This window comes from Phalacrocorax aristotelis, chromosome 5 (genome assembly GCF_949628215.1).
Source record: "Phalacrocorax aristotelis chromosome 5, bGulAri2.1, whole genome shotgun sequence".
Taxonomy (NCBI): domain Eukaryota; kingdom Metazoa; phylum Chordata; class Aves; order Suliformes; family Phalacrocoracidae; genus Phalacrocorax; species Phalacrocorax aristotelis.
In genome coordinates this window covers 22517712-22532038 of record NC_134280.1, presented here as the reverse complement: position 1 = coordinate 22532038, position 14327 = coordinate 22517712, and the positions used below count along the sequence as shown (strand labels likewise).

At 41.8% G+C, this 14327-nt stretch overlaps 2 protein-coding genes across 6 annotated transcripts in view; one reads left to right on the top strand and one right to left on the bottom strand.

Moving 5' to 3' along the window:
- The window catches only part of DHRS9 (dehydrogenase/reductase 9), a 42385-nt gene that overhangs the window by 13938 nt on the left and 14120 nt on the right, over window positions 1–14327 (bottom strand). The gene's annotated exons all lie outside the window — the stretch shown is intronic.
- ABCB11 (ATP binding cassette subfamily B member 11) overlaps window positions 3060–14327 on the top strand; it is a 59433-nt gene continuing 48165 nt past the window's right edge. For 2 of the 4 annotated variants that reach the window (XM_075093373.1, XM_075093369.1), the window contains exons 1-2: window positions 3080–3187; window positions 13465–13567. In XM_075093373.1, the coding sequence (XP_074949474.1) occupies window positions 13492–13567 (76 nt within the window). In that variant the 5' untranslated portion in view covers window positions 3080–3187; window positions 13465–13491. Of the gene's footprint in view, window positions 3188–13464; window positions 13568–14327 lie in introns of those variants that run through there. The other 2 variants (XM_075093371.1, XM_075093372.1) reach the window with 2 other exon arrangements.

The following is a 14327-nucleotide window of genomic DNA, read 5'->3' as shown; positions in this document are numbered from 1 at the left end:
GGAGCTTGTGCTCTTCCAGCCAAATTTTGTTGGTTTTGTCCTCTAGATACCTTTATAACTGCGATAATTTTTTAAGATTAATTTTATAAACAGTATTTAAGAAGTGACACTCCAAGAAGAGATGTGGAAGTCATCTGCCTAATAATTCAAGCTGAAAACTGTCTCTATGTTATTTCAAATGTCCCTTACCTTCTATCAGGGTACCAAAAGAGAGCTGTAACTTGCTTTTATTTAGTGTTCACTTTCACCTTCATACTATTTAAGTGAAAAAATTGTGATAGCATGTGGAGCAAAATTACAACAAATATTTTCAAAAACTGGGAGAAATAAAGATGCAAACAAAGTATTTTCCTTTGTTTTTCAAAGTGTCAGAAGACAGGAAGAGAAAGCATCATGTAGAAGCAGAAGTGTACTACAATACTGAGATCTGCCTTACACTTCTGATGCTCTGAGGTGCTATCACTATAAGTGGCACAATTAAGATGGGGATTATACTCAAGTGAAAAATCCAGTGTCTGCCTTCTTGGCCCTGGAACCACTGTACACTAGCTACGGAAATAAATTTGGCTGTGAATAGTTAAAAAATAAGTTAATGAAACGTAAGAGCTGTCTGTTCACTGCCTTCTGTCAAGCAAGAGCCCAGACTGCTGTAATTTCATACAGACTTTCGTGCAAAACAAAGAAACAAGTCGGTCATCTGGAGTCTCAGCCTGCAGTGGCAGAATGAATCTATTCACCTGGTGGAAAACCATGGCCACCTACTCCTCCATAGCTGTGAGCACTCAGTGCAAAATTTCTGCCTATCATTAGGAAGATTTGGAAGCATTTTATTTGATTGCTTCTACTAGCTGTTGTCAATACTGGAATAAAGATCAATAGGTTATAGACTACAGTTTAGAGCTGAGGAGTCCTGTGCCAAAAGACTACATGGGCTTTCATTTCTTACTGAGATATTATCTGTCTGGGAATAACTAAGTTTCATTCTTATTCACTAACTCTTATGAACTATTGGAAAAATTCCAGAGAAGAGAGGATAACTTCATTTGCAGTAGTAATATGCTGGAATAAACAGCTACTCAAAATGAGGAAGGAAGCAGTTATTTTACTCCATTTGGTTCAATGAGTTGTCATCTTTTTTTACTGTCCAAAGAGGTATTAAAATGACATGAGCTGTAAGCAAAATGTTTCCCTTCAACTGAGACCATGACTGAAGAGAATTATCCTGACAGTATTGCTCATCTTTCGTAAACTAAATAGCATCTATACCCTACTAATAATCAGAGATTTTACATGTGTCCCCTATGAGAATTCACCGATGAGAGCGTCTGTCCTCAGTCTCCCTGATATACTGAAGTCCTGCTCTCTGTTGTTTTAGTTCAGTGGCTAATTCTTCATTCACTGAAGGGCTGACTCTAGCAACAGTAAGGAAACAAAGTACCAGAAGGCTTGAGGAGGTGGAGTGGATTTGGCTAGTTTTTCCACTAGCAGCTGTAAAAGGGGAAGGTGACTGTGTGGGAGTGGGATGAAAAATGAGTGCTTTATGTTCTCCACTTCGTTCTACACAGACAGATGATTTTTCATTTAATGGCCCATGTTGTAAGGTCAGGTCAGAATTTATTAATCTTCAGGATTTTTTGTAAGGATGAGTTGAGAGAAGCAGAGGTTTAGAAAGGAGCAGAGGCCTTCTAAAAGCTTGGGGTAGTCTGTGGTCTCAGCTCCAATTCATCACTGCCTTAATCTGCTTCATTAGCAGTGTGAAACAGGCTCTGTCCACACTTTCTGAATGCTTAGAGGAGCAAAGTCTGTAAGCAAAAAGAGTGAGGTAATTTGTGTAAAGCTAAAATTATATTCTGTCTCTGGCAAGTCAAGCTTTGTCTGGAGGTGTTGCACTTCCTTGCATGCTAAGTGTGAGCTCTGCTCAAGTACCTTGAAAAGCAAATGCACTGCATGACCTTTGGCCACATTGCTCCTGAAGAAGCTGTCAGGGGAGAAGGAAGCAAAGCAGGGTTCTGCTCCACCATATAATTTTTCTTCCAGCCTTTCCACTCCTGTGCCCTGCACTGTGCTGCATGGAACTTTTTCTTTTCTCACTCTAGCTCTATGGTGTGGTGGACAAGATGATTAGCACTGTGATATTATCTCAGCTAGTGTTGTTCTTAAAGCTATGCCGTGTACATTAGTATAGACGTAGACTTCTTTTTGTTAAGAAAATGGGAAAAGACACCAGGTTTGTCTTTGGTTATGCTGTCAGTGTGAACACAGTAATGATGCTAAACAAGGAAAATGGAGTTCTGGTTAGCTACGTTTAGCCATGATGCGCTTTTGTGCATGAGGCTTTATCACTGAAAATTTGAGAGCACAGAAGACTTGAGGACTCCTGACAGTCACTAAGGTTAAGGCATTGCCTTTCTATTGTGTCCTATCAGCCAGGGCTTTCTGTAGGGAGAACTGATTTCAGTGGGGAACTAAACCATGTTTGCCATTTCCCTTTAAACTCTGTGATGACATTGGCTGAGGTCATAACATTGTCCTTACCAATGTCCCTTATTGAAAAATCCATGGAGGGCTCTTCTCCAGCAAGAATTCACTACTACTCAGGAGCTTCCAGGTTGTAAAATCATCATTTTAAAGGAAGAATGGTAAAATATTAGAAACCACAGGGAGAGGGACAAGTGATGGGTTAGAAAACAAAGCTATTGAGCAAGTTTTTAATCTGCATTTAGCTTATTCTCTGAACCAATTTTCATATTATTCAACTGATGTTGCTATTTACTGCAGGGACAGTAGTGTACACCGAATTACTGCATGGCTAATAAAGTAATTCTGTACTAATGCTGATAAAATAATGCTGTAATAATCTTTTCCCGTACATTCATTGTGAGCGCTTTTTTTTTCCAGAGAACCATCTGGTCTCCTCGTGTATAATTGCTTTCCAAGTGCCCTGACTTTATGTTGTGAGATTACATTAGTCAAATTTAAACCTTCCATTAGATGTCAATGAACTGTAACCATTCTGACCGCATGGTTATTGACCTGGGTACAAATAGTCAATGCCCAATTTAAAGATTCAGTTCTGACACATGGGTTAGAATAACGAAAACATGATGGGAAATGGTTGGGTGCTTCACTGCCTAATTGAATAGGATCCTTGTAATTTGTTCTGATACATGAGTTTTCATAGACACAGGTGAGTAAAAAAATCTATCATGTTTGATGTTTTAGAGTTAACTGATGAAACTTTCTGAACTGAAAAGTACCTGTATTCTTACTTTGGAACAATTTAAGTTAAATGCTAAATTGTTTTGTAAATCCTTTTCACAGTTAGTCGTTTGGGGGATTTGGGGTTTTATTTTTGGGGTTTGGTTTGGTTTTGAATGGGACTGTTTAAGGAACAGACATCCATTTTCTATTTGCAAGCAAAATGTCTTTCTGCATGTATGCTATCATTAATATCTGAGGAACTTAGTTTTAAAGAAAAATGAAGACTAGTGCTTTCAGGGCCAATTTTCATTGGGTTCCCCCCCCCACCTTGGTCTTCAATAAAGATCTGATTGATATGAATAAAGATGTTATTTGAAAAAGATTCCAAAGGGCTTTGGATCACCTCCTAATGTTACTTCATTCTATAGCGTATGTTCCTTTGTTAGCATTATCCAAGTATTACTTGTTTAAATGTAGATTTTGATTTCCTTAAAGATTTTTATTTATCAAAAACCTAGCAGCCATACCTTAATTGGCTAGAGTAAAATGATATTTCACTTCCGTGCAATTTCTGAGGTATTCTCTGCTTCTAGTTTATATTTTGCACACACAGGGGTAGATGGGATGATCTAATGCCTTTTATTATCTCTGATTTCTATTATCTAAATATTTTTAATGCAGGCATCTCAGCAACAGTATTTTTCAAGATATTGTAAGTGATCCCCAGTTAAATATTCAAACCCTGAGTAAGGTTATTTTAATATTCTAAGACAGCATGCTAATCTGCTATACTAATCTGTTTAAGTCAGCTAATGAATGATGCCTGCTAGACAGGATAGTATGTGGATAGTATTTGATGTGTTGAGCTTTAGAAAATACAGGAAAATTTTGTTTCCTTTCAAAAATGTGGGACAGTTACAATTTGATTGGAAAAGTGACATAATTCCAGAAATCTTAGCTCTAGCAAGCGTTTGTAACTAGAATCCTTATTCAAGTCTATCAGTCATTGGGGTTTTTTTTCACTTTGCCTATTATTTAAAACTGCATTAACATACAGGCATAAAAAAATCCGTTGCAAAATACATTTCATAGTCTTAAAATACAGTGTCAGAGCAACCACTGAAATGAGATATCCCAGCATGATGTTTTATACCTGCATTTATAGGAGAGATTGATTTTTGCAGTGTTCCATTACAAAATTTTGTATAGATGTTATGATTCCAAAGTCAGGTAATAAATAGCTGAAAGAGGACAGGCAGCGAGAGACTTTGCTTTGCTTTACTTTTGCCTTCTTCATCAATTTAGAGTGTGACATTATCTATTATCTTTCTGAAGCAGAAATGCAGTGTGGGTGTTTTTTTAACCACTTCATAGCTTTTCACCGGGAGCCACATTCAGTAGTATGTTTTATACTTCTGTGAAGTCATAAAGTATTTTAAAGCTGCTGGAATGTGTGTGTAAATACTGCCCCTAAAGTTTAGATTTATTTTGATATCTGAACAGGTAGCAACAATGCTTCTTTACTCCAGCAGAATCCATTTTCATAATCCAGGTGACATTTCCAATTATACTAATATCAGTGCAAAATCAGCAGTTTGTCTATTAGCTCAGCTTTCCTTATACAGTTCCATTACTTGTGTGGTAAACAGTCCAAAGCCGTCAGTACTAGATCTAGAGTCAAGTGATGGCTTCATGTTTAAGGACAAATTGCTAGTAAAATTATCATTGTGGTGAACTATTTTTTGCAGGAGAAAATATGAGTGTATGGTTGCAGTTGGTATCTTCTGGGTATTATTAATTCAGCCAATGATGCTTTAACCATTTGACCCAAAAATCTGAAAAGCTTTAATAAAGATAGAGATATTGTGATTTGATTATTTTTCTCACACTGGTGGCTTTCTTTGAAGTTTATTAATTCATGTTTTTTTGAACTCTGTTCATCCTAAAAACATATACTTAAACTAAAAAAATCTGGTCAGCCTTAGGCCATTTGCACATTTAAGTTCTGTTTTCCTTAGAATCATGTCACTGTGAAGGGCTCCCCAGCCTGCTCTACCACTGTCAAACTTCTTTGTAAATGGAGCAATAAGCCTGTGTTTTCAGATCTCTAGCTCCAACCTCACAACTGAATTGACATATTAAAAAAAATTGTCTTGAGAATGTGATCACTGCCAAAAATGAGCTGGTTGAGAAACTTTCTTTTTCTTAAGAAAATTCTGGAACTTTAGGATGATTTGAACAAACGTTTTGGAGATCTGTCTCAGACTATTTCAATCAATCAGACACAGCAAAAGGCAGGAGGGAGGGAGAAGAATAACTCTGTTTTCACTGTAGAAATGAGTGATTTTATTTTTTTTCCCTACTTCAGGAAACTTGTCACTCTCATCTTCAGTGAAAACATAATCTCAAGGGACTTAAAGCTGCCAAGAATATATGCTTGCCCTTTTGGGGAATCTACATTTATTTTAATATAAACTGAATAATGTAATCTGAAAATTAAGCCCTTGCTAAATCCTCTTTTATAGATCCCTGATGCAAATCCAGCTGAAGTGAAATTTAATGATTTGTAGATAGGGCCCATGTGAAACAGTCATATGTATATGATGCTTTCCTTTCTTTCTGGTCAGAAGCAGGTGTTACAACGTTCTCTGATATATAAAAGAACAGAAAGAGAACTTGGAAATGCGCACATGGTAGAGACTTTAACTTAAGGCAGTACCATAGCTTGTTCATCCCATTTGCCATCTGTCTCAGAGAATGGAAAAATTATGATAAAGATTGTAAAGTTTTTCACTGTATGTGGGGATGAATTAAAAGCTCCTGTAATTTTATGTTGTGGCTATCCTAGTCCTGGCCAGACGTTTTGCTAGTGATGTAGCTTTATGCATTTACTTAAGGAGAGAAATTGTATAACAATGTAGGGGGTCACAGAGTATGAGGGGTTCAGAATTTACTGACCAGTGGATGAATAAATGGTCTCTGCTCATCAGAAACTTTTAGGCAAGAACAACTACATCCATAGAGTAGCAATCAAAGAACCAATGTCCAAATGAGTGCATGTACTAAACAAAGTTCTGCAGAGGTCTGTCTTGCTTCTGGTATGTCATGATTTTAGCTGGGATAGAGTTAATTTTCTTCACTCTAGCTGGTATAGTGCTGTGCTTTGGAATTAGCATGGAAAAAAAAACCTGTTGAGATAACACACAGATGTTTGGGCTGTTGATGGGTAGCACTTGTACTAGTCAAGGACATTTCTAGCTTCCCATGCTGGGTGCACAAGAAACCGGGAGGGGAGGCGGCACAGCTAAGAGAACAGATTCAAACTGACCAAAGGGATATTCCATATCATGTAACGTCATGCCCAGTATGTTACCTGGGAGGGGCTGGCTGGGGGAGGAGGAAGCAATCGCGGCTCGGGGACGGGCAGCGTCGGTCGGCGGGTGGTGAGCGGTTGTATCATTTGTGTTTCCATGTGGTTTTTTTTTTCCCTTTTTTTAACCTTTCCCTTCCTTTTCCATTTTATTATATTAACATTATTGTCATTATTATCATAATCATTGGTACTATTATTATCATTTTATTGTAATCATTAAACTGTGCTTATCTCAACCCACAAGTTCTTTTGCTTGTCCGATTCTCTTCCCCATCCCACAGGGGTGGGGGGGGGAAGTGAGCGAGTGGCTGCGTGGTGTTCAGTTGCCAGCTGAGGCTAAACCATGACAGTCTATTTTTGGCGCCCAACGTGGGGCACAAAGGGTTTGAGATAATAACAGTTGCTGGTCACAGCACTGATTCATCTGCTCTCAGTATTAGTTTGTCCAGTCTTTACCATGCTGATTGTAAAGTACATGTTAAAACTTGCTGTTGGTTTTGTCAGTTTGCTGTGCTCTGCAGTGATTAGAGATGTTTTGCCTAGGAGACTTGTTATTAAAACACTGGCCTTGACTGTTTTCGGTTATTTAGGTCTTGTATGGAAGCCGTTACTGTACTTCAGCTACCACCTCATGGAGGCAATTAGCCATTATACCTCCTCCTCTGAGAAATTTTTTGTGGAGGAAATACAGAATGGCACCGTAGCTGCCATCTTATATAATGTCTCCTCCTTCATTACAACAACTTTTCAGTATCTTGAACATCCTTGGGTAGTCAAGATACATCTGTTGATATTGCTTTGGCAGATGGAATCAGATCTGTCTAAGGTTAGTAAGCAAGTTAAGAATATAATCCAGAGATCTGCCCCAAGGCTTGATAGCTATGCATGGCAGGGTATGTGGGATAGTATGGGCAAATGCCTAAGACGGTGGGCACCCCCCGTGGTGTGGGACTTCTCCCCTGAACAAGTGCAGAATCCTGGAAAATTAGTAGAACATCTGGAGGAAGTATGTTGTCACCCTGGCAATTCCAGAGAGATACAAATCACTGCAATGTGCTGGGGCCTGGCTTATGCCTATTGAGCCCTATTTAACACGATTCAGTACCCCCAAGGGAAAGAGAAGGGAGCTACTCCAACCCCAGTGACAAGCACTGCGGCCACTCAAACCCCCACGACAGACACTGCAGCTACTCCAACCCCAGTGACGAGCACTGCGGCCACCCAAACCCCCATGACAGACACTGCAGCTACTCCAACCCCAGTGACGAGCACTGCGGCCACCCAACCCCCCACGACAGATACTGCAGCTACTCCAACCCCAGTGATGAGCACTGCGGCCACTCAACCCCCCACGACAGATACTGCAGCTACTCCAACCCCAGTGATGAGCACTGCGGCCACTCAACCCCCCACGACAGATACTGCAGCTACTCCAACCCCAGTGATGAGCACTGCGGCCACTCAACCCCCCACGACAGATACTGCAGCTACTCCAACCCCAGTGATGAGCACTGCGGCGACTCAAACCCTCACGACAGATGCTGCAGCTGCTCCAACCCCTGTGCCAAGCGTTGCAGCTAAATCAGAGGACCAACCTGTGCCAGTATCAGTTGCCCCTATATGCAAGAAGAAATCATGGAAGAGAAGGTCAACTCATTTAGAAAGAGATTACGAGGAACCAGGGCCATCACGAGAAGAGGAGGAGGAAGAGGAAGAATGTGTACAAGAAACGGAAACTACCCGATCTCTATCCTTGAGTGAGTTGCGGGATATATGGAAAGATTTCGGGCGTCATTCTGGTGAGCACGTTATCACCTGGCTGCTCCGATGCTGGGATAATGGGGCCAGTAGTTTGGAATTAGAGGGGAAGGAAGCCAAACAACTGGGATCCCTCTCTAGGGAAGGGGGCATTGATAAAGCAATTGGAAAAGGAACACAAGCCCTCAGCCTCTGGAGGCGGCTCCTGTCCACGGTGAGAGAGGGGTATCCCTTCAAAGAAGATATTGTATTTCGCCTAGGAAAATGGATGACCATGGAGAAAGGCATTCAGCATCTAAGGGAATTAGCCATGCTTGAGGTGGTTTATGGTGACCTGGATGACCAACGGTCCTCCAAAGATCCAGATGAAGCTGAGTGCACATGACCCATGTGGCGGAAGTTTGTATGGCGTGCACCATCTTCGCATGCAAACTCATTGGCAGTGATGTCCTGGAAAGATGACGAGACACCAACGGTGGCTGAGTTGATTGATAAACTCCGGGAATATGAAGCGAATCTCTCTTCCTCGCTCGTCTCTGCTGTTGAGAAACTGTCCCAAGAGTTCCAGCAACTCAAAGAAGATACGTCCTACTCCCCACCAGTATGGACCAGTACCTTAGCAATTAGGAGTAAGCGTCCCTTGGCTCAAGAGAAGGGATACACACGACGGAGCACCCTATGGTTTTACCTGCATGATCATGGAGAGGACATGAAGAAGTGGGATGGAAAACCTACCTCAGCCCTAGAGACACGGGTACGTGAGCTGCAAGGGAGAACAATTACTCAGGGGAGTTTCTCCAGGAAAGCTGCTGCTCCAGTTTCCCGTAAGCAATTCTCCAGACAGAGGAGCAGAAGTGCTGATGTCCTGACTGATCTTAACAAAGACACTCATGATTCATAATTACAGGAAGTGAGTGATGAATACTATGATCAGGACTAGGGGGGCCCTGCCTCCAGACAGGTGGAGGAAAGGGATAACCGGGTTTACTGGACTGTGTGGATCTGATGGCCTGGCACATCTGACCCACAGGAATATAAAGCTTTAGTGGACACCGGCGCACAGTGCACCTTAATGCGATCAAACTATATAGGGGCAGAACCCATCAGCATTGCTGGAGTGACAGGGGGATCCCAAGAGCTAACTGTATTGGAGGCCGAAGTGAGCCTCACTGGGAATGAGTGGCAAAAGCACCCCATTGTGATTGGCCCAGAGGCTCCATGCATCCTTGGCATAGACTGCCTCAGGATAGGGTATTTCAAGGACCCAAAATGTTACAAGTGGGCTTTTGGTGTAGCTGCCTTGGAGACGGAGGAAATTAAACAGCTGTCTACCTTGCCTGGCCTCTCGAAGGCCCCATCTGTTGTGGGGTTGCTGAAGGTCAAAGAACAACAGGTGCCGATCGTCACCACAACAGTGCACTGGCAGCAATATTGCACCAACCGAGACTCTCTGATCGCCATCCATGGACTCATTCGTTGACTGGAGAGCCAAGGAGTCATCAGTAAAACCCACTCACCCTTTAACAGTCCCATATGGCCAGTGCAGAAGTCTAATGGAGAGTGGAGACTAACAGTAGACTATCGTGGCATGAACGAAGTCACGCCGCCATTGAGTGCTGCTGTGCCAGACATGCCAGAACTACAATACGAACCGGAGTCCAAGGCAGCCAAGCGGTATGCCACAATTGATATCGCTAATGCATTCTTCTCAATCCCTCTGGCAGCAGAGTGCAGGCCACAGTTTGCTTTTACTTGGACGGGTGTCCAGTACACCTGGCATCGACTGCCCCAGGGGTGGAAACACAGCCCTACCATTTACCATGGACTGATCCATAATGCTTTGGAACAAGGTGGAGCTCCTGAACACCTACAATACATTGATGACATCATTGTGTGGGGCAATACAGCAGAAGTTTTTGAGAAAGGGAAGAAAATAGTCCAAATCCTTCTGAAAGCTGGTTTTGCCATAAAACCAAGTAAAGTTTTAGTAAAACAAAGTAAAAGGAGAAATCCAGTTCTTAGGAATAAAATGGCAAGATGGTCGTTGTCTGATCCCCCTGGATGTGATCAACAAGATAGCACCCATGTCTCCACCAACCAGCAAAAAGGAAACACAAGCTTTCTTGGGTGTTGTGGGTTTTTGGAGGATGCATATTCCACACTACAGTCTGATCATAAGCCCCCTCTATCAAGTGACCCGGAAAAAGAATGATTTCAAATGGGGCCCTGATCAACAACAAGCCTTTGAACAGATTAAACAGGAAATAGTTCATGCAGTAGCTCTTGGGCCAGACCAGGCAGGACAAGATGTAAAAAATGTGCTCTACACTGCAGCCGGGGAGAATGGCCCTACCTGGAGCCTCTGTCAGAAAGCGCCAGGGGAGACCCGAGGTTGACCCCTGGGGTTTTAGAGTTGGGGATACAGAGGGTCCGAAGCCCGCTATACTCCAACTGAAAAAGAGATATTGGCAGCATATGAAGGGGTTCGAGCTGCTTCAGAAGTGGTTGGTACTGAGGCACAGCTGCTCCTGGCACCCCGACTGCCAGTGCTGGGCTGGATGTTCAGAGGGAACGTCCCCTTCACACACCATGCAGCTGATGCTACGTGGAGTAAATGGGTTGCACTGATCACCCAGAGGGCTCGAGTAGGAAACGCCAGTCGCCCAGGAATCTTGGAATTGATTATGGACTGGCCAGAAGGCAAAGACTTTGGAATATCACCAGAGGAGGAGGTGACATGGTATAATCCAGTAACATTGATAATGATGTGGATTACACAATGGAGAACACCCTTATTAAATTTGATCATGACATCAAGGGAGGACAGACCGCAGATATGCTGAAGAACAGGACTAGAAATCAAAATTCCCTTAACAAACACTTAAAATGGGCTGTAGAATGCAAGGTGCTATTAAATATGGACAACAGCAGGCAGGATTACTGTGAAAATATAGTTTGAAAAGCAACCGGCTTTGTAGCAGTTTGCAAAAAATGAATCGCTTTGGTGGATTAAAAACAGAATGTGGATCAACAATGTGACACTTCTGTTAAAAAAAAAAACACACAAATATCATACTGGTTTTCATAAACAGGAATATAATCTGTGAAGCATGAATCCTTATCCTTTGCTCAGTGTTGGTAAGACTGGTGCTGTAGTGTTGTTATGCACTTGTCACTTAAAAAAAAAAAAAAGTGCTAGAATCTGGAGTGGAAATTATCAGAGGTTTAGGAAATATACCCTACCAAGGAAAATTGAATTAGTTGCTTTCTTCATCTGAAGAGGGAGACTTTCTAGTATTTTTCAGATAAATACTATTTACAAAGTGGAAAGGAATTATTATGTTCTTGGTGGATTGTACAAGAAGTAATGGGTTTAAATTATGACAGGTAAGATTCAGATTAGACATTAGAAGAAAAATATTTTAGCAATAAGGCTGGTGAAGCACTAATTGCCTGGGGAGTTCTTCAGGCATCTTTGATAAACATCAGTTAAGATGACACAAGAATAATTGAACTTTGCCTTGGATGCTTAGAATTAATCAAGAGACTATGGTCTTTCCAGACTGACTTAGTGATGATTCAGCGATGTGCTAAGACATGTACATGTAAAATTCAGGAGAAGAAGATAAAAAAGAGAAGCGCTTGGTTGGGACAGCAGTTCCTGAAAGTTAGTTTAGAATCACAGAACCTAAAAGACCTTTAAGATTATCAAGTCCAACCATTAACCAGTTGGGAGAGAAAAAGTAACAGAAATGAAAGGTTAGGACTTCATGAGAAGTGAAATTATTAAAAGTCACATATGCATCCTGAACCACTGGACTGGCTCCTCTTATGTTACTCTATTTGGATCTAGTAATGGGTGTATTTCCTTCACCTTCCAGTAATTTCAGAGCCATGCTTCTTCTCAGCCCTTCCCACTTGTAAGGAACTGCCCAGCTGCGGCTAATCACACAGCTGTTGCCAATATGAAGGATTTTGGTAGTTTTAATACTATTAGCAGAACAGAAGTGGTTCCTTTAGAGGGTTAAACAGGTAAAAACTCAGCTGGCTGGGAAGGTAGGTGGTGTAACACAAATAATCTGTGGAAAGGTGTCTTTTACACAGAAACCTTCTTGTGTCATTTGGGTAAAAGATGTTAAAGCTTTAATACCTGAATGTGTTGTAGTATGCTTAAAATGAGAGGTTGTGAGTGGTTTATACAGAAGTAGAAACATACAAATGTTGATGTTTAATAACTGGAATAAACTATGCTTTGGGATACATTACGTTAAATAATGGTGTGGACGAGCTGACTTTGGTTATGAAAGGGCATAATTTGGGGAGGGCTTTTGCAGCATTTTTCCCAAGGTCCTATCTTGGAAGCCAGGCCTGCCCGGCCAAAATTAGTACCACTGGCAGATTTTGCTTCACAAAAGTGTTTCTTTAACAAAAGAGTGTTAATTTTGTCTCCTTATTTCTGTTCATGTATGACATCTGCTCAGCACGTCAGTGCTGAGTTAGGAATAAACCTGTCCAGAGGACCAGGTCTGCCAGGTAATTCGTCCCAGCCAAGAGCTATGGGAGCGCAGCTGGTGGTGGAAGTGATGCTGCAGATGTTAGTGTGGCCCTGGGGTCCTCCCCCAGCCTTCTTTCTTGTCCCCTGATTGTCCCCCTGTCATGGTCCTGCTGGCTGCTGCCAGCCAGGATGGGACAAGGCAGGGGCAGGTCTCCTGCCTGCTGCTCCCTCATAAGTGAGGCAGGATCTGCCATATTACTATCTCAGACTATAAGCCACAGATGTCAACTGCACAAAAGCAGTAGTTTATTTTAATACAGCCATTAATGTGGACAGGGCTGTTTGCAGTGGGCTGCAAAGCCCTGTGGAGCAGGCCTCACTCAAGGCAGGAGGCACTGAAGCTTTTCAGAGGCCTTGCACTTACAGGTGAACTGGGCATGCTTCGCTGTGTTTTTCCGCTCTGTAGTTTCACTGTGTCTTGGACATGTATTCTGTTATAACTTGTGCTGTAATCAGTCGCATTGCCCTGGGATAATGAAGGCAAAACTGAGGTAAACAGGAATTTAATGTAGTATCATTGTATGTTCACAGACAAATGTATGCTGATACTCTTCCCCCCCCCCCCCTCTTTCTTCAGGACTTCTGATTTAAGTAACTAATAACCATGTCTGACCCTGTTGTGCTTCGTAGCATCAAGAGATTGGGAGAGGATAACTATGCTTTTGACTTGGATGGCAAATGTAAGTAGTTGATTCTTCAGCCAGCTCCTTATTTTATAAAGCCTGTAAAATAGGTGGTGGGTGGCCTAAGTGAAGCAAATAGCTTACAGAATGCAAAACAAATAGTCTGTGGTATAAATAGAGAGCTATGTGGTACATGCTGCTAAGGGTATGCTACCTCCAAAACAACTACGGATAACAATCCCTACTCATGGACAGTCTTTACTTATCAGCTTACAAGTTCATGGTATCCACCTAGGTTTTATACTCAGCACTTTGGTGCACAAGTAAAGGACCTTTACTGGGGAAAATAATAATTTCTGTCTTCCATAGTTTCTAGAGCCACTTTCAACAAACACATATGTGGCATTCACTCCCAGTTTCACCTGCTTGATCACAAAAATAGGTGCTCTTGGATCAGCTCTAAGCAAAACACAGCTTGAGGTGGAGGGATGGTTTTTTTTTTATCGTGGGCTCTCTTTTTTTCTTTTAGTTCATCAGATGTATTGTTAAAACAATCAAGCTGGATAGTGATACAGACTATGCAGTTTTATTTCACTTGAAATACTTTATGACAGTTTACCTCCAGAAAACTGGAGACTCATGTTGAAAGACAGTCCCTCTCTCTTGGAACTATTTTTCACCAACAAAAAAGTCAAAGGAAACCATATGAGACTGAGTTACAGTGAGTGCTTTTTCCCCTGCCTAGACAACAGCTCAGGTTTGAGGCAGTCCAGCCTCAGCCTCTTTCGTTGCATGGGAACCATACATCTACCATACA